This window comes from Meriones unguiculatus, chromosome 10 (genome assembly GCF_030254825.1).
Source record: "Meriones unguiculatus strain TT.TT164.6M chromosome 10, Bangor_MerUng_6.1, whole genome shotgun sequence".
NCBI classification, from domain to species: domain Eukaryota; kingdom Metazoa; phylum Chordata; class Mammalia; order Rodentia; family Muridae; genus Meriones; species Meriones unguiculatus.
Genome location: NC_083358.1, coordinates 18,282,676 through 18,305,383, shown reverse-complemented (window position 1 = coordinate 18,305,383; position 22,708 = coordinate 18,282,676). Strand labels below are relative to the sequence as shown.

The 22,708-nt window shown below is 45.0% G+C and overlaps 1 protein-coding gene across 1 annotated transcript in view; it reads left to right on the top strand.

The window, feature by feature from the left end:
• Pkd1l3 (polycystin 1 like 3, transient receptor potential channel interacting) overlaps positions 1-22,708 on the top strand; it is a 52,879-nt gene that overhangs the window by 29,996 nt on the left and 175 nt on the right. The window contains exons 15-30 of the mRNA XM_060393251.1: positions 2,847-3,046; positions 3,354-3,553; positions 4,028-4,208; positions 4,746-4,938; positions 5,032-5,266; positions 6,029-6,128; positions 7,887-8,024; positions 8,963-9,148; positions 10,555-10,864; positions 12,275-12,408; positions 14,449-14,573; positions 15,561-15,721; positions 17,052-17,262; positions 17,721-17,822; positions 20,266-20,397; positions 21,062-21,165. Of these exons, the coding sequence (XP_060249234.1) occupies positions 2,847-3,046; positions 3,354-3,553; positions 4,028-4,208; positions 4,746-4,938; positions 5,032-5,266; positions 6,029-6,128; positions 7,887-8,024; positions 8,963-9,148; positions 10,555-10,864; positions 12,275-12,408; positions 14,449-14,573; positions 15,561-15,721; positions 17,052-17,262; positions 17,721-17,822; positions 20,266-20,397; positions 21,062-21,165 (2,712 nt within the window). The remainder of the gene's footprint in view (positions 1-2,846; positions 3,047-3,353; positions 3,554-4,027; positions 4,209-4,745; positions 4,939-5,031; positions 5,267-6,028; positions 6,129-7,886; positions 8,025-8,962; positions 9,149-10,554; positions 10,865-12,274; positions 12,409-14,448; positions 14,574-15,560; positions 15,722-17,051; positions 17,263-17,720; positions 17,823-20,265; positions 20,398-21,061; positions 21,166-22,708) is intronic.

Sequence of the window (22,708 nt, the reverse complement as noted above, 5' to 3'; positions counted from 1 at the left end):
CCTCCAGCAAGCATTCTGTTTCTGTCGCCATTTTAAGGATAAAGGGTTAAGGGAAGGGCATGCCTGGGTAGCCAGGCTGGCTGGGTCTGTCGCTGCCTGTGACTCCATGCTGACACTGCGGTCAGCCACACATCGCCTACACATGGCTGCCCAAGCATAGCAGCCCCAGGGTAGCTGGGTGTGTTACCTTGTGACCAGCTTTTCCTAGACTGGCGTTTCAAGAGAACTAAGGAGTTCCCTGCTCTTTGGGACCCGTCTCAGCAGGTCAGATTCCCAGGGAAGAGACAGACACACTGTACCATTTGATGGGAGAGGTTAAAGGAATTTTGAAACTGTATTCAAACTCTTACATGGACATAAAGTTTATGGTTTGCCTGCCCCGCCTAGGGCTATGTGGCTTGACTCTGCCAGTGTCCTTATTCAGTCACATTGGCTGTGTGCTAGCTGGTTACACAGGGTCCCTCTGGGTTACTTTAGCCCAAGCTGAAACCCATAAACAATGGCCTAGCAAACTGGATAAGATCAGCTTAACAGGCTTTGAATAGTTGCGCGCTGTAGCCTGGGAAAAACTCCCCATGGCTCCTCGCCACAGCAAAGTCAGGTGCTGTTAGAGCAGAGGAAGGAAGCGTATATGGCTTCACACACCTTTAATCCCAGCACTCAGGGAGGCAGGGGCAGGTGGATGGCTGTGAGTTCAAGGCCAGCCTGGTCTACAAAGCAAGTCCAGGACATCCAAGGCTACACAGAGAAACCCTGTCTCCAAAACAAACAGACAAAAGAGAACAGAGGAAGGAGGAAATAAATGTCATGGGTTTAGGTGCCAATAAGATTTGTCACTGTACAGGGACAGTCTTGTACCTGACGTGCAGAAATCCCTCGGGTATTTCTAGAACCAGGGTTTCTGAGTTGAAGGATATGCACATTGTGAAACAAAGACAACAGGTTGCCACAGGCTTCGCAGTGAGTTTCTCGTCTCACTCACTGTAGTCTCAACTCTCATTTCTATCTTTTAATGGTAATTTCCGTCATCATAGTGTCCTAGCTAATAAGACTAAGATTTTACTTTCTTTTCGGTTCTCGTAACATAGTCTCCCTTAGTTCTTTGATTTAAACTATGTGATTAGAAGTCTTTGTCTACAGGCCAAGTGTGGTGGTGAACACCTGTGATCCCCACCACTCAGAGGCTGAGGCAGGGGGATCGTGTGTTCAAGGCAAGGCTGGGCTACCAGTCTGGTAAGTACAATGTCTCGGCCTCCTCACAGACAATCCCTTTACTGTCTTTCCCCTATCTGTTATCAGCCATGCTCTCTCATTTACCTACATGTGTTAGAAACAGCCTTGTTGTTGCAGAGAGGTCAAGAAGTCAGCTCCCTCCGTTCAGGCTAGTTTTGCTGTATTTATCGACACCTGTGCACCGAGTCACTTTTCCGAACTGACTCTGTGACGTGTGTATTCTTTGTCACATGCCGCAACTGAAGGGTTTGCACAGTTAGTTCAGTGCCCAGTGGAAGATTAAACAGAGATTCCCCAGAATTCCTAGAAGCAGCCAGCCTCCCAGGCTTTGTCGCTGGGCTCCGTGGGCACAGTGGGCCATGACGTCATCGGTCAGGTGGTCGGTCCCTAAGTGTGCCTGAGCCTTCCCTTCCTGCTTGCCAAGGGAGTAAGAGAGTTAAGGTTACACAGAGAGAGAAGGGGGAAAGAGAGAGAGAGAGAATACCACACCTGGCTTTTTTTTTTTTTAAACATGGCTTCTGGGAACCAAACTCAGGTCCTTGTTCTTGCAAAGCAAGCACTTTACTAACTAAAGCACCGCTCAGCCTGGGTGGATGGATTCCGGTTCAGTGTGTAGTAATCTTTTTTATTTCTTGACCATATTTTTTTCAGGGCCCATATATCAACGACAGAGTATTTGCCTGTCATCCATGTGGGTGGAGTTTCCAAGCCTAACCTGTTCCAAACACACATACAACATCTCACGAAAGAGAACAAATTGGTTTTATTTCTGTGTTTTCTTATAATTTTTATTCTTTTGCGGGGGGTGGGGGTTCTTTGGTGTTTGTTTTGTTGCGTTATTGTTTGGGTTGAGAGTTGAGACAGGGAGGGTCTTGCTATCTGTCCCCGGCTGGCCTGGAACTCACAGAGACTCCCCTGCCTCCGCCTTTCAAGTACTGCGTTGTGGTGAAGTCTACTCAGGTCTCCTTAGTTCTTCCACTTCACACACTAATCACGGCTCCTCCACAGAAGGTAAACAAAATGTGGATTTCCCAGAGTATTTTGAAGAGAAGTCTCCTTTTGAAGAAAAGAAATCTACCAAAATTCTTAGGTCATCAAAATGATTTTTTTTTTAATTTTAAAGTCTCATGTGATGTAAAGAGCTCATACCAGGCTAGAGAGATGGCACAGCATTTAGAGAACTTGTTGCTGTTGCAGAGAAACCATATTCAGTCTGTGGCACTCACATGATGACTTACAACCACCCATTCCAGGGGATCCAATACCCTTTCATGGGCTCCATGGGCAACAGGCATGCATGTGGTACACAGACATACATGCAATCAAAACACCCATACATACAAAATCAAGTAAATAAATCTGGACAAATCATGCCTTAGTCTAGGTTGCTTCAAAGCGAAAGCTCTGGCTGGCAGGATGGCTCAGTGGGTAAAGGCGCTTGAACTCATATGACCTGAGTTCAACCCCTGGGTCCCTTATAGTTTCAGGAGAGGACTGACTCCTACAAGTTGTCCTCTGACCTCCACACAGTTGATGTGACATTTGTGCCCCCCACACATACACATAGATACACATGCAATTTGTGTCTTTTCTCACCTAATTTCTCATTTCAGACACCTCTTCTCCTCCACGATCATAGAGAAGTTCACTCAGGATTATCTGTGGCTCTCAGTTGCAACGCGCCATCCCTGGAACCAGTTTACGAGGGTCCAGCGGCTCTCTTGCTGTCTGACACTGCTTCTCTGTGACATGGTCATCAATGTTATGTTCTGGAAGATGGGCAGCACCACGGCCAAGAGGGATGAGCAGCAATGTACGCATGAGCCCTGATGTGCGCTGTCTGTCGTGGGGTTGCTTTGCCGGCCTTTGTCTCCTTACCTTAAGGGTTAGAACCCGGGTCGGGGTGTGCCTTCGGGTAGTGCTGTGCCTTTGGTTCCCGGTCCATCGCCCTGACATTAGTCAGATGTTAGCACGATCTGTGGGTGCGATCAGTGATAAACAGTCTTGGGAACATACCAGGATCTTTACTGCCATGGAACACTTTCTACCCACCAGATAAATTCCTCCCTAAGCAGCTCTAATCCTGGAGGGTGAAGAGTGATACCATGCATTTCTTTCAGTGGGTCCGCTTGCTGTGACCTTAGCCGAGCTGCTCATCAGCATCCAGACTTCCATCATCCTCTTCCCTATCCATCTTGTCTTTGGGTGGCTCTTCCGGTTGGTTCACCCGACAGAAACTCTGCCAGAGGTTCCTCCCGCCCAGGCTTCCTGTCCCTCAGCTCTGGTCTGTGAGTCCCCCTCTGTCACACAGGTGGTCAAGGTAAGCGTAGTTATCTAATTTTTTTTAAATATGGAAAGTATCCTCCCCCTCCTGTGTTGTGGGAAAGAGCCGTAGAAGATTTCTTGGCAGGCTCGCAGGGTCCTGGGCCCTTTGATGTCTTTCCCCTAATTTCTGTCCACTGAGTTGTAATCAGTCAGAGTCTCAGCTTTCTTCCAAGGTTATGAACTGTTCTAGGGACTGAGTGGGGCAGCGAGTACTGCTTCAGAGCTATTTCGGTCTTTGATGTTTGAGCAAACAGCCCCTCTTTCATTCTATAGTCTCTCACAGAAATGATTCTGAAGGCAGTGTGGGGTGACTCTTCTCTGAAAACATTTGAAAAGGAAGCCTTGAGTTTCTTTACACTAGGCACGCGCCCCTGACTAAGAGAAACAGGGCTTGCCATCTGTAGTGGCACTGGGTGCCGGCTGATGCCAGACAGATGGAAGAAGTCTCTCAACTCCATTCCATATCCAGGAGTTAAAGGACACCGTGGGATTCCTGCTCAGGAGAAATACGCATCCGCTCTCAGAGTGTGAACAGTCTTCATGGAGCTCTTGTGACATTAACAAGCTGGTGAAGCTTTTATCTAGCCTCATTTATTGTCACTTAGAAGATCAAGGCTGTCACCGGCAGACGGAATCCGGCTGGGAAGACGGTAAAGTCCAGTCTTTAGGCCATTTTAGGCAGTCTTCTTGCATCACCTCCACTCCCATGCACACCTCAAGTTCTTACACATTTTTGCCTCTCTGCACAAGGCAATTCATGCTTGTTTAGTTTCATTAAGCTTTCAACCTTGAGCTGATAGCTCCGGTCGACACATCCAGGAGGTAGAACTACAGTACTAATTGGAAAAACAGAAAACTATCCCGATCCCCATACTCCCTGAAACCTGTCGCATCATCTTTGTCTTCCCTTGAGTGGACGGGGCAGCATGACTTACAGATTTTGAATGCAGCTTGGGCATTTGCTCTTCCAGGCTGCGTGTGCTGCAGCTCGCTGTGCAATGGTGAGCTGTGTCCGCACCCTCAGATGGGAGCAGTACTGTGGAAGGCAGAGCCTGTCTCCATCAGTCCTGGGAAACATTGGCTTTGCTGTCACCTAATAAGTCGCTCATCTCCATCGCTGATTGCTACTTATTTTATTTATTTATCTTTATTTACCTTGACCATGTCAACTGGAAATAAATCCACAGCGGCTTCTGAAAATCACTACCATTCCTGTCGCTACCTGCTCCAAGTTCTGCAGAGACTGAAATTGCATTTAGATGCTCTCAGTGCCGCCCAGGACAACCATCTCTATGGCTTCTCTGAAGCAGTCAGCCAACTTCAAACCCTCCAGGACCTCCTGCAAACTCAGGTTCTTCGCAGGGAGCAAGGGCCATGCAGGTAAGCTATGTGGGTTCCTGTCGATACCCGTGAACTTCCTGAGCCTCTCCTGCTGTCAGGTGGGAGATAGATTCTTCAACTTCTATTCTCCAGGCCCTCAACCAGTTTCCCCATCTTAAGCTCGGAAGAAGGGAGGAAACCTGTGTCTTTTTGCCTGTTCAGATGGTTGCGGTACAGCTGCTGGCTCCTTCCAGGCATCGTCAGCCTGGCTTCGGCATTTTTCATAACACTTTACAGCTTGGAGCTGAACAAAGACCAAGCCATCAGCTGGGTTATTTCCATGATGCTATCAGTGCTTCAAGACATCTTCATCAGCCAGCCAATAAAGGTATGCAGGAATGGCGCAGACCATCACGGTGTCTTGACAGCTAGGAAATAAGTCAACAGGCAGAGTGATATTTGTTGGACACGTATGTGAAGTTAACAACAGAAAATAACTAGCTGCAGGAATGGTTAAAGATGAGGACAGGTTTTTTTTTTTTAATTTGTATTTTATGTGCATTGGTGTTTTGCCTGCATGTATGTCTGTGTGAGGGTATCAGATCTTGGAGTTACAGACAGTTATGAGCTGCCGTGTGGGTGCTGGGAACTGAACCTGGGAATTGAAGAGCAGTCAGTGCTCTTATCCTCTGAGTCATCTCTCCAGACCTAAAGTTAATTTTTTTTTTTTTGAGACAGGGTTTCTCTGTGTAGCCTTGGCTGTCCCAGAACTCACTCTGTAGAACAGGCTGGACTCAAACTCCCAGAGATCTGCCTGCCTCTGCCTTCCCAAGTGCTGGGGTTAAATGCATGTGCCACCATACCTGGCAAGTTTTACAATTTCTTAACATGAAAATACCCACACCAGGGGCTGGTCAGGTCCCTCAGCAGCTTAGAAGCTGAGTTTGATCCTGGACTTCTACATGGTGGAAGGAGAGAACTGACTCAGAAGTTCCCTGAGCTCCACCTGGGTGTCCTGACTGTAAGATTATGGAAATGTGTAAATAAATGGAACAAGCTGTCAGTCCCCACCCTCGCTTGGATGTATGACATCACCCTCTGGGACCTCCAACACCTGCTCTTGGAGTGCCTGAGTGATTCTTGTCCCCAGGTGATCTTCCTCACGTTCCTGATCTCACTGATGGCGAACCAGATACCGTGGCTGAACAGAGACCAGGATCAGCATGCCAAGAGAATTGTAGCACTTTGGGGTAATTCAGATAATTCCAGCTACTGTTTAATTTTACAAAGAGCAGACCTGCCTTCCAAGACAAATGTACTGTGCAGTATAGTTCGCAGGAGAGTGCCTGCTGGAGGAGGCCCGAATATGTGGTTCCCAGCACTGAAAAGAAAATCAGATTCCGATTCCTCTGCGAAGGCATCTCCAACTTTCTTTGGGGGAAGTTTTGATTATTCTCCAGCGATTGCTTGGCACTTGTACATGTGTGCTGGTGACATTTTTGTTTTGTTCTGTTTTTGGTTTTGTTTTTTGTTGTTGTTGTTATTTCTTGGTTTGTTTGTTTGACACAAGGTTTCTTGTGTAGCCTTGGCTGTCCTGGACTTGCTTTATAGACCAGGCTGGCCTTGAACTCACAGAGATCAGCCTGCCTCTGCCTCCCAGAGTGCTGGGATTACAGGTGTGCAAGTCTGCACTGGCTTGGTGATGTTTCTTTAATTTCCTCCCCTTTTTGTCTCTTTTCCAACCCTATCTCTCACCTTGCCTTTTGCTTATAAATCTCTCCATTCTTCTACTCAGTCTTTAGACCAGACCATCGTCACCTCCTGGATTCTTCAGAAATGTTCAGTGTTGGGCCTTGTCCCAGAATGTGCATTGAATAGAAGCCCAGATGATTTCTACTCAGGTTAAACTTGAGACCAATGTTCCCAATGGGTTCTCCACTGATCAGAAGCCCTGGTCTCTAGTCTAAGATAGATGCACACAGCATGTTTATGCCTGTTGAATCTAATTTTTAAAATGAAAGGGCTAGGGACAAACTCAGTGGTGGAGCCTTGTCTGATTGCCTGAGGCACCGCACTGAATTCCCAGCACTGAAAGAATCCTTATTGCTGGGCTATGGTGGTGCATGTCTGTGATCTGAGCATCTGGGAGGCTGAGGCAGAGATCATGAAGGTGTGAGCCAGCCTGGGCTATGTTTAAGACAACAGATACTATGCTAACTGGGTTTTTGTGTCAACTTGGCCACAAGCTTAGAGTCATCAGAGATGGGGAGCCTCAATGAGAAAATGTTTTCATGAGATCCAGCTGTAAGGCATTTCTCAATAGAGATCAATGGGAGAGGGCCCAGCCCATTATGGTCATGGATTCTATAGGAAGGATTGGGCAAGCCATGTGGAGCAAGCCGGCAAGCAGCACCCCTCCACGGCCTCTGCATCAGCTCCCGCCTCCAGGTTCTGTCCTGTTTGAGCTCTTGTCCTGACTTCCATCAGGGATGGACTATCATCCGGAAGTATAAACTGAGTAAACCCTTTCCTCCCCAACTTGCTTTTTGGTCATCGTGTTTTGTTGCAATACAAACCCTAACTAAGACAAATGAGTGCCACTATAGTGGGGTATTGCTGTGACAGACCTGACCATATGTTTTGGGGAAGACTGAGGAAGGACTTTGGAACTTTGGGCTAGAAAAACAGTTGAGTGTTGAGAGCTCAGCGAAATTTGAGTTACAGATCAGACAGTTGTGAGCTGCCATGTGGGTGCTGGTCATTGAACCAGGGTCCTCCGGAAGAACAGCCAGTGCTCTTAACGGCTGAGCCATCTCCCCAGACCCCCCCCCCATCCCCATGGATTGGAATTTTAAGAAGAAAAATTCAGGCCTTTTTCCATAGAGAGGGAGGTGCTGCTTAGACATCCTTTCCTCTGCTCCTCCAATGCTGGACAGGAAATGCTCACGTTAGGAGCTCAACAAACAGTTAACCATCATTTGCTTGGCCTGTATTTCGATATCTGACAGTGAAGCACTCTTCACCGGCTCCCGGTCTGAGAGACAAGAATAATCCCGTCTATACTGCCCCAGCAATGACCACCCCAGCCAAGCAGCCCAAGAGAGACTGGAAAAGGCCACTCGTCAGGATGACTGGCAGCACTCTGGGTATGAAGGGTAGTGGCGGCATGCACCTCTGTAGCACACTGTCTGGGGGGGGGAGGGCAGCGGGAAATAAGATGGCGAACAGGGAAGGGCAGGAAAGTGCCTTTTAAAATAAAATTTGGAATTCCAGCTCTTCGGGTCATGTGACCAATGGAAAGACCCCTGGGGTCTTCGGGTTTCACTGAGGTGGAAGTCAGGGTCTCCACCTGCAGAGTGGAAACAATATCCAATTTACATAATCCCCGGATTGGGGGAAGATGAAATTGCTTTGGAAATTGGTTCTTCTACGTGCTGAGTGACTAATTTAGCATATTTGGTATCCTACTGGATTCCCTGGACCAAATTCTGTTATTTTTTTTTATCCCCTCCCTTTTATGAATTTAATCAAGATGAGCCACAATGCAAAAGAGTACTTAGCTCCAAGAATCAAAACACAATATTTTTTTAAATACAATATTTTAATGGGGGGGGGTTATGTATCTTGAGTTAAATTTCTGACTGTTGGCAGGATGATTATGGAAAAGAAATATATATGAATACACAAATATATGCATATGTTCCTGTGTATAGAGATGAATGTATATATTACTCTGTGTGTGTGTGTTGCACATACTGGGTTGAACTATTTTAAAATGCCCACTGGACTATATATATATATATATATTTTTTTTTTTTTTGATTGGTTGTTTGGTTGTCTTGGTTTGGCTTGGCTTGGTTTTCTGGAGGCAGAGTCTCACTGTGTGGCTTGGCTTTCCTGGAACTTACCACGTAGACCAGGTTGGCCTCGAACTCACAGAGATCCACCTGCCTAAAGTGCACACACTATGCCCAGCTCCATTTTGACTCTCTGACCTGCAAATGTCTAAGCATAAGAAAAATGAAAAATATTTAGAGTTCTAAAATAACTACTTGATTTTTTTTTTTCTGTTGTTGTAAACCAGTGCAAATCCTCTTCCTGACCCTGCTGATGACTTCTGTCTACTCTGTGAAGGACTACAATCGATTTTTCCTCCATCAAGCTATCTGGAAGAGGTTCTCTCACCGACTCTCAGAAATCAAACTTGTGGAGGATTTCTACCCCTGGGCCAACCGCACCCTCCTTCCTAACCTGTATGGGGATTACAGAGGTAAGGACAGTTCTGGGGCAGCCCAGTCTCATCAGTTCAATTTTTTCCCTGAAGCGATTGGCCTTTGGGAGAACAGTCAAAACTAAGCCTGCATAGAAGATGTTCAAGGAATAGATTCTTGGAGGGTCCTCAGAGTTGCAGCCATATAAAAAAGCCAGCTGAACTGGGCATGGTGGCACACACCTGTAATCCCAGCACTTGGGGAGGCAGAGGCAGGCGGACCTCTGTGAGTTCAAGGCCAGCCTGGTCTACAGAGTCCAGGACAGCCAAGGCTACACAGAGAAACCCTGTCTCGACAGATAGATAGATAGATAGATAGATAGATAGATAGATAGATAGATAGTTGATAGACAGATAGTTGATAGAAAGACAGACAGATAGATAGATAGATAGATAGATAGATAGATAGATAGATAGAGCAAGCCAGCTGACCTTTCCCCAGTTTCTCACGGGCCATGGTCAGAGTTTGGAAAGTGATTAGGTGACAGTAAATGCTGGCAGATTGCAAGCATTGTCATGAATTTGCTTTTCCCCTAGTTTATCTGGGGGTGTCCCCATCAATGTAGTTGAGGCTGCCCCTACTCGGTTTTATTATATAGAACTGTTATATAGGAGTTACTATATATAGAACTCTGTTGTACAGATGCCCTATAACTTCTATAATCAGGTAAGACTGTTAATATCATTCATTACCTCACATAGGGGCAAATGTATCTGAGAAATTCCTTGGAAAAGATTTGCTAGGTTGGAGTATATACACACTTTTAAACTTACTTTTTATTTCTTGCATGTGTTTTGCCTGCATGAATGCATGCGTTTTGTGTGTCTGTGTGTGTGCGCGCGCAGGAGTCTGTGCATGTCAGAAGAGGGTTTTAGATACCTTGGCAGTGGAGTTACAGGTGGTTGTGAGCCACAGTGTGGGTGCTAGGAATCGAACCTGGGTGTTCTGCAAGAGCAGCAACTACTCTTAATTACCGAACCATATTTCTAACCCTATATGTATAGGGCTTTAAATCCACTTTTAGGCATGTGTGTAGGTGTGGCTCGACTTGGGTGCTGGGAACCAGACTGGATCTTCTGGAAGGGTAGCAAGTACCCCTCAACCTTTGTCCATCTCTCTAACACCCTACATTTTTAACTTTAAAAAGCTATTGCTCAGGCTGGAGGGTTGGCTCGCTAGTTCGTAGCACTTAAGTTAGCAGCTTTTCCACTGATCCTCATAATTTAGAGAACACATATTTATAAGTTATCCCACTATTTCATTTGTTTTTATACTTGTTTTTTGTCTGGTTGCATTAGCTCATATCTCTAAATGTTTTCACAGTTGCTGATGACGTGTACGTGGGTTGCCTCATTCAGTTAGCAACAAGACAATTTTCTAGTTGTTTCTTTTACTTTCTTACTAGGATTTATTACTGACGGGAACTCCTTTCTTCTGGGCAATGTTTTGCTACGCCAGATTCGCATTCGTAATGACATGTTCTTCCCAGTATCTCTCCGTGAGCAAATGAAGTCACATCCTCAACATCAGGAAGACAGAGAGAACTACGGGGCTGGCTGGGTGCCCCTGGATACAAATGTCACAAAAGCAGACAGCATTTGGCATTATCAGAGTCAGGAGTCACTGGGAGGCTATCCCATCCAAGGGGAATTTGCCACTTACTCGGGAGGAGGTTATGTCGTAAGACTCGGGAGAAACTCCAGTGCTGCAGCCAGGTGAGAAGTCCCAGCAGCTACTGCAATGCTTCTCTATGGGCTCTGGTACATACACACTTCTACTTTACACTTCTAAGGAAATATGCCCTTTCTTGTTTTTATTACTATGTGGTATGTATGGCTGTTTGGCCTGCATATAGGTCTGTCTACATGTGTGAAGTGCCCTCAGAGGCCAGAAGAGGGTGTCAGATCCCCTCAGACAGGAGTTCCAGACAGTTGTGGGCCATCGTGTTGGTGCTGGGAATCAAACCCAGGTCCTCTAGAATAGCAGCCAGTAGTCTTAACCACTGAGCTATCACTCCAGCTCCTGGAACTACACATTTAAATTTCGAAATTTCTTTTTTTTTAATTACTTTATTTATTTATCATGTATGCAGTATTCTGCCTGCATGTATGCCTGCAGATCTCAAGAGGGCGCTCAGGACCTCTGGAAGTGTAGCCAGTGCTCTTGACCTCTGAGCCATCTCTCCAGCCCCTAGAAATTTCTTGGTCAGCTTCAGGTTAAAGATATGTTTTGCTTTGTCGACTTGAAAAAAAAAAAAAAAAAGACTTCTTAACCTGGAAAGAGATTTTAGTTTCAATTGGAGGAGCAGTTGGCACTCAGGTGAGCTCTCTGAGACACACTGTGATCTTCAAATGTACAGGGAGACATTGCCCTTTACCTTCATTGTTTGAAATTAAAGGCGTGTACCTTTGTGAACCATGATGTGAACACCAACCCAAAGATGTCCAAATTAAATAGTCAGGAATTTAAAGAGTAGTTTAATATGTGAATCCTGATAGTCTTTCTCCCTGTGAATGAAAGGTCTGAATTGTTTTCTGAGCAGGCAAGATGGCTCAGCAGGTAAGGATCCCTGCCACCTAGTCTGATGATCTGAGATGGATCCCTAGGATCCACATGATAGAACCGTCTCCTTCAAGTTGTCCTCTGACCTCCACATACTCACCGTGACATAGACACACCCCCAATAAATGTAATAAAATTTTAAAATAAAACTGGTTTCAAAATTAAAGCAGCAAGGAATTACTCAAAAACACTGTCAGTCAAATAATGGTGTTTGTATTTCTTTCACCGCTCAGGACTGGACAGGTGTTGGTGTGGAGTATTTAATGTTTCAAATAGTAGTTGACAATGTTTATGAAATTAATCCTGCCTTGCAGATTAAACGTCAAATAGGGTTTCCTCAGTCTCCGCCCCTGGTGTGAACACAACTGTGAATAGTCTGTTTCTTAGTCAACCATCCACGTTACCATCATGGGAGTCTGGGTGTTACTACTCATGAAGTCTGATATAGAAACACTAGATCAAGGAATGTGGCTTCTCATGTGGTATGTAATGGCGCCAGAGTGCTGTCTTCATTACAGCAGAGGATGGAGAAAGCAGTGGGCTCCATTTCCCTGTCTCCCCAGAGTTCTGCAGCATCTGGAGCAGAGGCGCTGGCTGGATCACCGCACCAAAGCCCTCTTGATGGAACTTATGGTCTTCAATGCCAATGTGAATCTGCTCTGTGCAGTGACTCTCATCCTGGAATCCAGCAGTGTGGGTATGCTGGCCTCTTCTCCTTGCTCTGCAGTCTGGCTATCTCAGGGCTGTAGAGGAATGTTAATTCAGAACATGCCTGTTCTGGCAAGAGGTCACATCTAAAGATCTTCTGGGTCTTACCCTGGAATACAAAAACACCTTTAATCCAGGAGACAGAAGCAAGTAAATCTAAATTCAAGGCCAGCCTCGTATAGAGCAAGTTTCTGGTAAAGAAAAGTTTAGATTCAGGTGTGGTGGTACACGCCTTTAATTTCAAACAATGAAGGTAAAGATTGTTTGTAGAAGGAAACACTTATGTTTGAAAGTGTTGCCTAATTGAATGGCAGAAAAGGTGATGAAGCAGAGAAAGATTTGATAGAATAGGATTTGCCCAACTCTCAGGAGAAGAGTTAGGGAAGCTATTTAATGGGCAATGCACAGAGAGGAGAGGAAGTTTTACTGGGACAGTAATAGAGAGACAGGTTGCAGAGAAAGAACACAGGTCAAGATGGAATGAGCCAGAGAATGAGAAAGAGCCAGATTTAAAAGGATTGTTGGAGTTAGTTTGAGGCCAAGCAGAACAATTCAGGGGCCAAAGGAAAAGCCAGTTTGAATAAGTCAGTTGGGAAAGGAGTTTGATCCAGAACAGCTGAGTTGAACCTGCCAGCCCAGAACAAGAAAGGATGAGCTTATTAAGCAGTAAGTCTGAGAGGCTGCATACGTTCTAGGCCTAGGTTAGACTGTACACAGACCAGAATCTTCCAGGACTGGGCCTAGGAGCCGATGGAGGCAGTTAGCCTGAGACAAGCATTGAAATGGTGGAATAAAAGATTCTTTTACACAGGACAAGGCCTTCTTTACACATCACATACCATTCATTCAGGCAGACTTAATTAGAATCATTTTTTTAATTGGAATGATTTTTATTTGTGGACTTGCGGTTTTAAATGTTACTTTTTCTATGAGGAGGATTTAGCTTCTATACCCACATATATACCTAACATGCACACCTCTCATCTCCCGCTGTTTTCTTTGTGTTCATCGCTGAGCTTTTGTCATGGTTATAGCGGCAGCTCACAGACAGCTAGATGCTATGGTCCTTTCCTGTGTGGGAAGTCTACCTTGATCCAACTCCCTCCTCTTCCTTCTCTACCCTAGAATTGACTTGCAGCTGTTCTCCCATTAACCACTGCGTATTGCTCTTAATTGGAGGACTTTCCCCTCGGAGGCCAGCAGAGCAAGCAGCGTCTAGGCTTCTCTCTAAATCAGTGGTTTCTAATCTCCCTAACGCTGTGACTCTTCACTACAGTGTCTCAGGTTGTGGTCACCCCAACCAGAACATTATCCCGTTGCTACTTCATAACGGTAATTTTGCTCCTGTTACGAGTAATAATGTAAATATTTCATATGCAGGGCATCTGATATGCAACAGCCAAGGGGGCCGGGACCCACATGTTGAGAACTGCTTCTCTAAATGACTCTGAAAGCTTCCTGGGGTTCTTTAAAGGGTTTTGTTTAATTACCAAAGACATGAGGAAGGGTCCTTAAATTTTGAAGCGTAGCTGTACCAAGTTAAAATAAAAAGCTCCTAACTGTACTTCCTGCCTACCAGGGGTACATCTCAGCGCCAGCATTTCAGGAGTAACAGCAACAAGACCTTTCATAAAATGATGAGAGTTTACAAAACCATAAATCTCCACCATCCTCACTGTCCTTTCACTTATGTCTGGAGCCTTGTAGCCCATCCGAATGCATCTCAGCATTCACAGGATAGTAGTGACCCAGATTTTGATCTCTGCAGCCATTCTACATTGAAAGAGAAACACCAGTTATAGCATAAAGTTCATGCGTGCCCCTCCACCTTGGATCTCTCTGCTGACTTTAGTGATATGGACGTTTCTCCATGTGGTTTGTTTAATGTTCTGGATAGGTCTATGGGAAATGCTAAGTAGACTGTGAAGGCTGAAATGTTTGAGAGTGGTGCTCGAGGAAGAATTGGAGTTGTTTTGTTTTTTGAAAAGGGAAAGCTTAGACTCTTGACTCCATTTGTTCTTTTTACTAGGGACTTTCTTCAGCTCCCTGCGACTGGACAGTTTAACCTCCCTTCCGTCAACAGAGAGGGGCTTTGCCTGGATTATCTCACAAGTCACCTACTACCTCCTCGTCTGTTACTATACCTTCATACAGGTGAACTGAAAATGTCAGATGTGAGAACAGCCGCCCGATCACCCCCTCTGGAAGGCTCGGTGATGGAAATACAATCGCCATCGCAGGCCTTTTTTCAAGGCCTGGATTCTGGGGCTGACTAATTTCTATCAAGTAAAATAGTTCACTCAGGTCTGGCATTGTCCAAAAAATTGAATTGGTTCTTAATACACAATTATTTCATGTAGTTTCTTTAAAAAAGAAAAAGACAAAAAAAAAACCCTTATCTTTTTTAAATCAAAGTTTTGCCTGTCTGTATGTGTGTGTGCCATGTGCCTACAGAATTCAGGTGCTGGCTCCTTAGAACTGGAGTTAGGTGTAGGAATTGACCTCAAGTCCTTTGCAAGAACAAACAGTGCTCTTAACAACTGAGCCAACTCTCTAGTCTGTTACTCGGTTTCTTTTTTAAAAAATTATTTACTTATTTTTATGTGCAATGGGGTTTTGGGGTTTTTATTGTTATTTTGTTTTTTCCTGCACATATGTGTGAGGGTGTCGGATCCCCTAGAACTGGAGTTATAGTTAATTATGAGGTGCCATGTGGGTGCTGGGAACTGAGCCTGGGTCTTCTGGAAGAGCTGCCAGTCCTCTTGACCATGGATCCCTCTCTCAGCCCCCCTTATTCAGTTTCTTAGCTCTTATATAAAAAAGGTTAAAGTATGCTGGGAAAAAAGCACTAAAAGAATAAAAAACAGGAATTATTGTAAACAGTATTTTATTGCCAAGCTTGACAAACTTTTTAGAGCTTATAATTTAGTTAAGTGCGCACAGTAGTTTTATAATCTCCAAGAATGATTGTATCTGGTAAAATATTATTAGCAGCCAACTTTCCTGTTAGCAGTACAAGTGACTGCAGAATAGTCCCACGTCCACAGCCCATGTGCTTTGCCTGTCCCAAGTGACCTGACTACTAACTACTTTCTTTAGGGTCATCCAGACAACAGTGGTGACCATGCTCTCTTTGCTCAGGGCTGTCGGCTGAAGCGGCAGAGGTTGGGGTTCTTCACTAGGAAAAGAAACATCCTGGACACAAGCATAATCCTCGTTAGCTTCAGTATCTTGGGGCTCAACATGCAGCGCCTTTCTCTACTTCATAAAAATATGCTGCAGTACCGCCTGGACCGGGACAGGTGAGGGGCTGGGATGGGGAGGGACCTGAGGCGCACAGGCACACCTACCTCATGCCCAAGACCTCCTGCACTGTCCTTCCTACTCTTCTACTTCCCCACCAGATCTATGTTTGTACAGTGCAAGCTGTTAGAAGTTGGACTTGTGTCCGCGGGAGAAAGAACAACTTAATAAGGCGTTTGCACTAGCCCTGGTGCTGAAGTATCTATGGAAGATAATGTGTTTAAGTTGCAGAGCAAGGCTTGGAATTGGGGTTACTTTGCATGCAGAAAGCCTAAGATGAGACAGATCATCATTCTTTAAAAAGGATACAAACCCAGTACGAGACACATTTTCCAACATCAAATGGCTGTTTTTCATGCATTTTTTTCTATTACCCTTTATCAGGCTGTTAGGCACTTTTAGATCAAGTATTTCCAAAGCTAAAGGCTTGAGATCTAAAACCTTTCCGAAGAACTGTCCCACATAGCTCTATGTTGAACTGTCTACACTGGGATAGTGGGTCTGTGTAGCCCAAAGGGTTGTAGGAACTGAGCTCCAGGCTGCTGTGTGGCACTGCCTAGACCAATGGTTCTCAACCTCCTCACACTGTGACCCTTTAATAAAGTTCCTCATGTTGTGGTAACCCACAACTGTAAAATTATTTTCGTTGCTACTTCATAGCTGTCATTCTGATAGTTATGAATCATAATGTAAATATTTCTGAAGATAAAAGCTTGCCAAAGGTGTCCAACCCACAGGTTGAGAACCACTGGCCTAGGCCTTAGGTAACAGAGTATTTGTGTTTGTCAACCTGCTTATAGCTATAGGCGTCTCTCTCCAAGTAAACCGGTTGCTGTAACATAAAATTATGTACTTCACACAACAAAGCTGAACTGTGGGGTAAATCTCTCACCTTTTTAAACTCTCAGTACGAAAGCTCGCTAGTGTCTCTACTGTCAGAGAACACAGGGGTGTTAGAAAACAGGCCATGGTGATAGATAGCTCCTTAGACCAACTCTGATTTTGAGAGATTTCAACTCCAACAACTGTGAAGGCTGGTCTTCATTTCTAGGATCAATATAAACTTAAAACAAACAAACAAACAAACAAACAAACAAAACGGCTAGGAGCTGCTTTGAAAGGCTTTTCAAGACAGCACCCAGCCAAGAGGCCTTTAGCTGTTTTCACAGTGTTTCTGGGGCCATGCTAGAAAGCAGTTTTCACCACAGTAGGTGTCTGACATAGTTGGCTCAGCTGCTAACCTGGAGAGGAAGTCCTGGAGAGGCTGCTGACAAGTACTGGCAGCTCCTGCTTCGTGTCATTAACTGTACCAGCTTTCCTTGGTTATAGGTTCATCAGTTTCCAGGAGGCACTGAAAGTGAACTCTGCCGTCACTCACCTCCTGGGCTTCCTGGTTCTGCTGGCAACTGTGCAGCTGTGGGACCTGCTGCGATATAATGCCCAGTTGCAGGTCATCAGCAAGACACTGAACACGGCCTGGGATGAGGTGGTGGGCTTTATACTGATCATCGTGATCCTGCTGAGCAGCTATGCTATGACTGTAAGCCCCAAGGCCCAGCATCTTCCCCAAGGGCTCAGTCCTGGCTGTTCCCCTCAGCAAAGGCCACTACACAGAAAACCATCTGATTAGCAGTGGGTTTTTGAGAAAAGGTCAGATAGGAAAGCTGTATTTATTCATGCTCCATATTTAATATATATATTTTTTACCAGGCTGACCTCAAAAACTCAGAGATCAGAGTGCCTTTGCCTCCCAACCACTGGGATTAATGGTGTGCACCACCATGCCTGGCCCATATTTAACATCTTAAACCCAGATGTTTGTCATGCCTCTAAGATAAAGACAAAATAAAATCAGATGTAGGATGAAGATCAGATAAATCTTGTAGTCATAGTAACTTAAATGGCCACAAAGAATTTTCATTGCTTCTGTTGGCCATATCAAGCACCTCAGGGGAGAAACTCGATTGGTTACCACTGACTGGTCTTTTTCCTGTTCAGTTCAACCTGCTGTTTGGATGGAGCATCTCTGACTACCAGAGTTTCTTCAGCTCTACAGTGACTATTGTTGGCCTCTTGGTGGGAATTTCTAACCACAAGGAGGTAAGATACATAGATAGGTAGATAGAGTAAAAGCAACCTAGTTAGTTCAGAATCATGTTCAGGTTAGCAGCTTTACTAGTGGGATGGGGTAGGGTTGCTCAACCTGCAGCCTCCCGCTGCACAGGCTAAAGAGAGAAACTACATCCCTCGTCCTTGTCTTAAAGCAACCCCTGTGCACAACATTGCCCATCCATCTTCGCTTCCTAAGCAAGTGCGCCCCTCCTCCCCCATTAGCCTCATCTTGCTGCCAAAGGACGCCTGGCCAGAATAGCATAAGCTGCCATGGCCCTCTGAAACTGTAACATAAGTAACCAAAGGGAATGCCGGAAACAACTAGTTCTGTTTACAGTTAACACTGATCTTGGTGAGTTTACTCCTCCCTCACCCACATAAATCCCTGTCTTCCTATATTACATAATGGACACACACAAACATACACAATCAGGTTTGAATCAGGTATACTGGTTAGAGCATTAATAAAATTATTTTTTAAAAGCCACACAATATCATAAGTATAACTTATGCAAAATTAAATGAAGTAAAGGGAAAACTTCAAATAGGCATCTTATGAAGATTTGGGTCTGTTGGAGGCTAGTCTAATGCTAATTACTAGCCCTGAAGATCTGGTTACTACCCACTGGATACACCCATCCTTGTTTGTGTAAACCTAAGACAAGACATAACTGGTTGGTTGGTTAAACAGCCTGTACCTAAGGCAGGGCAGAATGGGCTAGGCATGGCTAGGTTCCCAGGCTTTTGAGGAGAATCACGGGAAACAAATGGACAGGAGGAAAGTAAGGAAGAGGACTCCACGATGGGTTAGCCTTGAGAAAAAAATCATGTGTGTCTGGAGGAAGGACTCCAATAATAGCGTAAAAAGGCCCAGATGAAGAATACAAGCAAGTACCATAGGATTATGGGTGGAAGGTAGACCAGAGGAGGAGGATTAAGGTGGATGGCATTGGGTGGGGGCTGGGAGATGGAGGTGAGGATATTCCGACAGCATTGGTAGGAATCTCAGTCTGGCCCGAGGTAAACAAGGCAATTATAAAACCTAACAGGTGTCTGTTGTCTTATTATTTGTGATAGGGGGTTAGAAAATACTGCCATGATAATCCTAGGGCAAACAATAATAAACATTATGTAGCTCAACACATCTTATATTTTTTTATTTACAACAAGATGGGTCCTTATGTGATCAGGCTGTAGTGGGACTGGCAACACCTGTACAATGACTCACCATGAAGACCACTGTCTTAGGGCTTCTATTGCTGTGATCAAACACCATGAACAAAAGCAAGCTGGGAGGGAAGGGCTCCATCAGGTTACACAGTCCACTGATGGAAACAGGGCCTAAACTCCAGCCTGCGGGAACCTGGAGGCGGGAGCTGATGCAGAGGCCATGGGGAACTGCTGTTCCTCATGGCTTTGCTTAGTCTGATGTCTTATACAACCCAGGACCACCTGCCTACGGAGGTACCACCCACAAACAATAAGGCCCTCCACATCAATCACGAATTACGGAAACACAGGCTTGACTACAGTCTAATCTTATGGAGGCATTTTCTCAATTGAGGTTCCATCCTCTCAGGTGACTGCAATGTGTCAAGCTGACGTAAAACCAGCTGGCATACCCATAATTCAAAGATTGCCGACTACACATAGGTTAATCAGCAGTTATCTGCTATACTGCTGTGGTTGTAGCAGCTTTCACAAGGGAGTCACTGGTCAACAGGCTAATAGTAGCACTGAATGGCAAGTGCAAAGGTAGGTGGGGAACCACACACCATCTCTTAAAGGAGAAATGAACTTAACCGTCAGTTCTTAAACCTTACAAGACAGTGGTGGGAGGAAACGTATCAGTCAGTTTCCCTCCTCCTTCCAAATCCTTGCATAGACTCTACCCCAGCCAAAAGCCAGTTTTTCTTACCTTTACCTGGAAGACTCTTGTGTCCAGAGAAGCTTCTCAAATGGCTGGCAGGCTTTATGAGCCTTATTCTTTCCACATGCATGTTACCCTGAGCTTTCATGTTTAGACATTTTTTTTTCCAGAGTTGCCAAAACTTAACCAGGATTTGAGCCACAATCCTATTACTTACCTGTTTTTCTTGTAAAAGCTGAGAAAAAAAAAATTTTTTTTTTTCCAAGACAGGGTTTCTCTATGTAGCCTTGGTTGTCCTGGAACTCTTTGTAGACCACACTAGCTTCGAAATCAGAGATCCACCTGCCTCTGCCTCCCAAGTGCTGGGATTAAAGGTGTGTGCCACTGCTCCTGTCTTGAGAAATCGAAATTTAATATCCTTAATTCATGTCATATCCAATTAGATTTTCCTTTGAATCATTTTCTCCCTAGTTTTAGCAGACTCAAATGTGTGTTTAGATATAAATCCCAGATATTGGCAGTTTGTAAAGCAAACTCCAAGAGGCCTTCCTGTCTTCCCAGGTTATTGCTCTACACCCAATTCTGGGCTCCTTCCTGGTCTTCACTAGCATCATCTTGATGGGGTTTGTGATCATTAATCTTTTTGTTTCTGCCATTCTCATTGTCTTTGGAAAAGAAAGGAAGGCCCTTGCGGTGAGTACCTGACCCAGTAACTGAACAATTAACCATCACGATTTCCTGTAACTAGGAAGCTTAATGATGCTTGAAGACAGTGGTTCTCAACCTTCCAACTGCTGCTTTAAGAGTACAGGCGAGGACTGGGCAGTGACGGCACGCGCCTTTAGTCCCAGCACTTGGGAGGAGGGGACAGGTGGATCTCCAGGAGCTGAAGGCCAGAGACCTGGTCTAACTTGGTCCACAGAACAAGCTCCAGGATAGACAGGAACTGTTACAGAAAAACACTGTCTCAACAAAACAAAACAAAATACAGGCATGGTGGCACACACCTGTAATCCTAGCATCTGGAAGTGAAGATAGGACTAAGTGCAAGGCCAACTGGGTTACAAAGACCCCGCGACATTACAAACTGACATAATGCAAAAGTTCTCTTAAGTGGTCTTAACGACTTTCCTACTAAAAAGAATTGCCAAGACACTGTATTCTATAACCAGATGTAAACAGCTAGTCTTCAAGCATTCATTCAGTTCACATTCCCAACATCTGACAGTAAGCTATTAAAGACTTAGTATCTTCAGTATTCACCACGTATTTGTGGTGTTGTTTGGAGGGGTATCCTTAGCACTTTGACCTACGATTTCAGTTCAGTGCTTTTCTCTTTTTGTCCTCAAATACTCAGAAAGAAGCTACACTGACAGACATGTTACTACAGAAGCTCTCAAGTCTGTTGGGAATCCGCCAGCACCAGAATCCTTCATCTGAGAAGCATGCGGACAACGCTGGGTATTGACATCGGTGTCTATAATGAACGCTCTTAATTTCATTACCACCTGGCAGGGCTTACATTTTACTGTATTGATAATACTTTACACTTCATCACAGGAACAGCACTTTATGTTAGTGAGAATCAAAAGCCCCTTGTATCCACAATCTTGCTGGTGGATTTCAGCAGTGTTATAATGATACCCTAAGAACACGGCACAAAACTGTTCCACTGCCAACCAGCAGGTAACAGAATGCTCAGCACTCAGACCCCAAGAGTGTGCTCGCCCGCAGCTTATTAAAGGTAGAGTAGCAGCCAAGCAAAGGCATGGACTCCATCTGAGCTCACTCTAGAGGGAGAATGAACCCCAACAGCCCCGGACACCTGCAGTCCTGAGGGTCTGGATCTAGCTCATACACTAATATTGGTCTCCTGGGCAAAGCGTTCTCCACTAAAATCCACATTCATTCAATTGACAACACCAGAGAAAGCAGGACATGGGATCTTTATTAGCAGCTACTGAGCTATGAGATACAAAACAAATCAAAAACACTGAAGTTGCCTGAAACAGGTATGTACAGAAATATTACACATAAGCAAAAATCTCATCTTCTAGTCCCAAAGCTAACCTCTTGGGAAGGACAGCCTTGGCTGTGGGCAAAGAAGCACATAAGTTACCAGAATTAAAGAGTCTCATCCACCCAGGAAAGCAGTGAACTACAGCTGCATGGCACTACAACTTAAGATAACAGTTTGCAAAGGTTCCTTTAATCGTAAAAGTTTTCAAATGAAAACACGTACCCCTCCTCTCCTGTGGGCTTCCAGATCTCTACCCAAGAGACTTGAGTACTTCTATTAAGGCAACTGGAAACCCACCCTAGGCTTAGATGGACCTGTGCTTCCTTCCTAACATGCTATGGGGAAAACAAATTCTATAGTGCTGCTCTTTCCTGAAGGAAATACAGCACTCAAAGCAAAAGGCCACAGAGGGCTCCCTGAGAATCCAGTAGAACCAAGAGAGAACTTTTCCCAACGAACTTTGCAACTGGATCCAGGTAGAACAGTACCCTGCAGCAAGGAGTAGTGTATATGTAAATGAGAGGGCCCAGCCTCCAGGAACCATGGCAGTGGCTTCCTGAGCCATCTTCGAACTCATCTAAGAAAACACACAGTGGCCTTGATTCTCTCTACAATCATCCCCATGCAGAGGGATGTATTTACAAGTCAAGGTTACATCACAGGGTACTTTCTTCCATGGTCCAGCCACCTCTGGCAACTCTACCACAGTACTTCTCTTCTCACTCCCTGGGAATAGAATGTCCAGGAAAGAATCAAGGATCCGTGTGACAAGAAGACAGACAAAGAGAGCCAACAGGAGCCAATTGCTCCAGCCAGAATCTCTAGTTGTTCGTCTCTCAGTATCGCTAGAGAACTGGAAAGCAACACAACTGGTAGAGCAGCAGGAGAGCCCCAAGGAAGAGTGCTCAGTGACAGTTAACAGATGAAACCGGAATTTTATGGAGATTCACTGTTACAAGGAAGAACTGTTCAGTATCAGCTTCC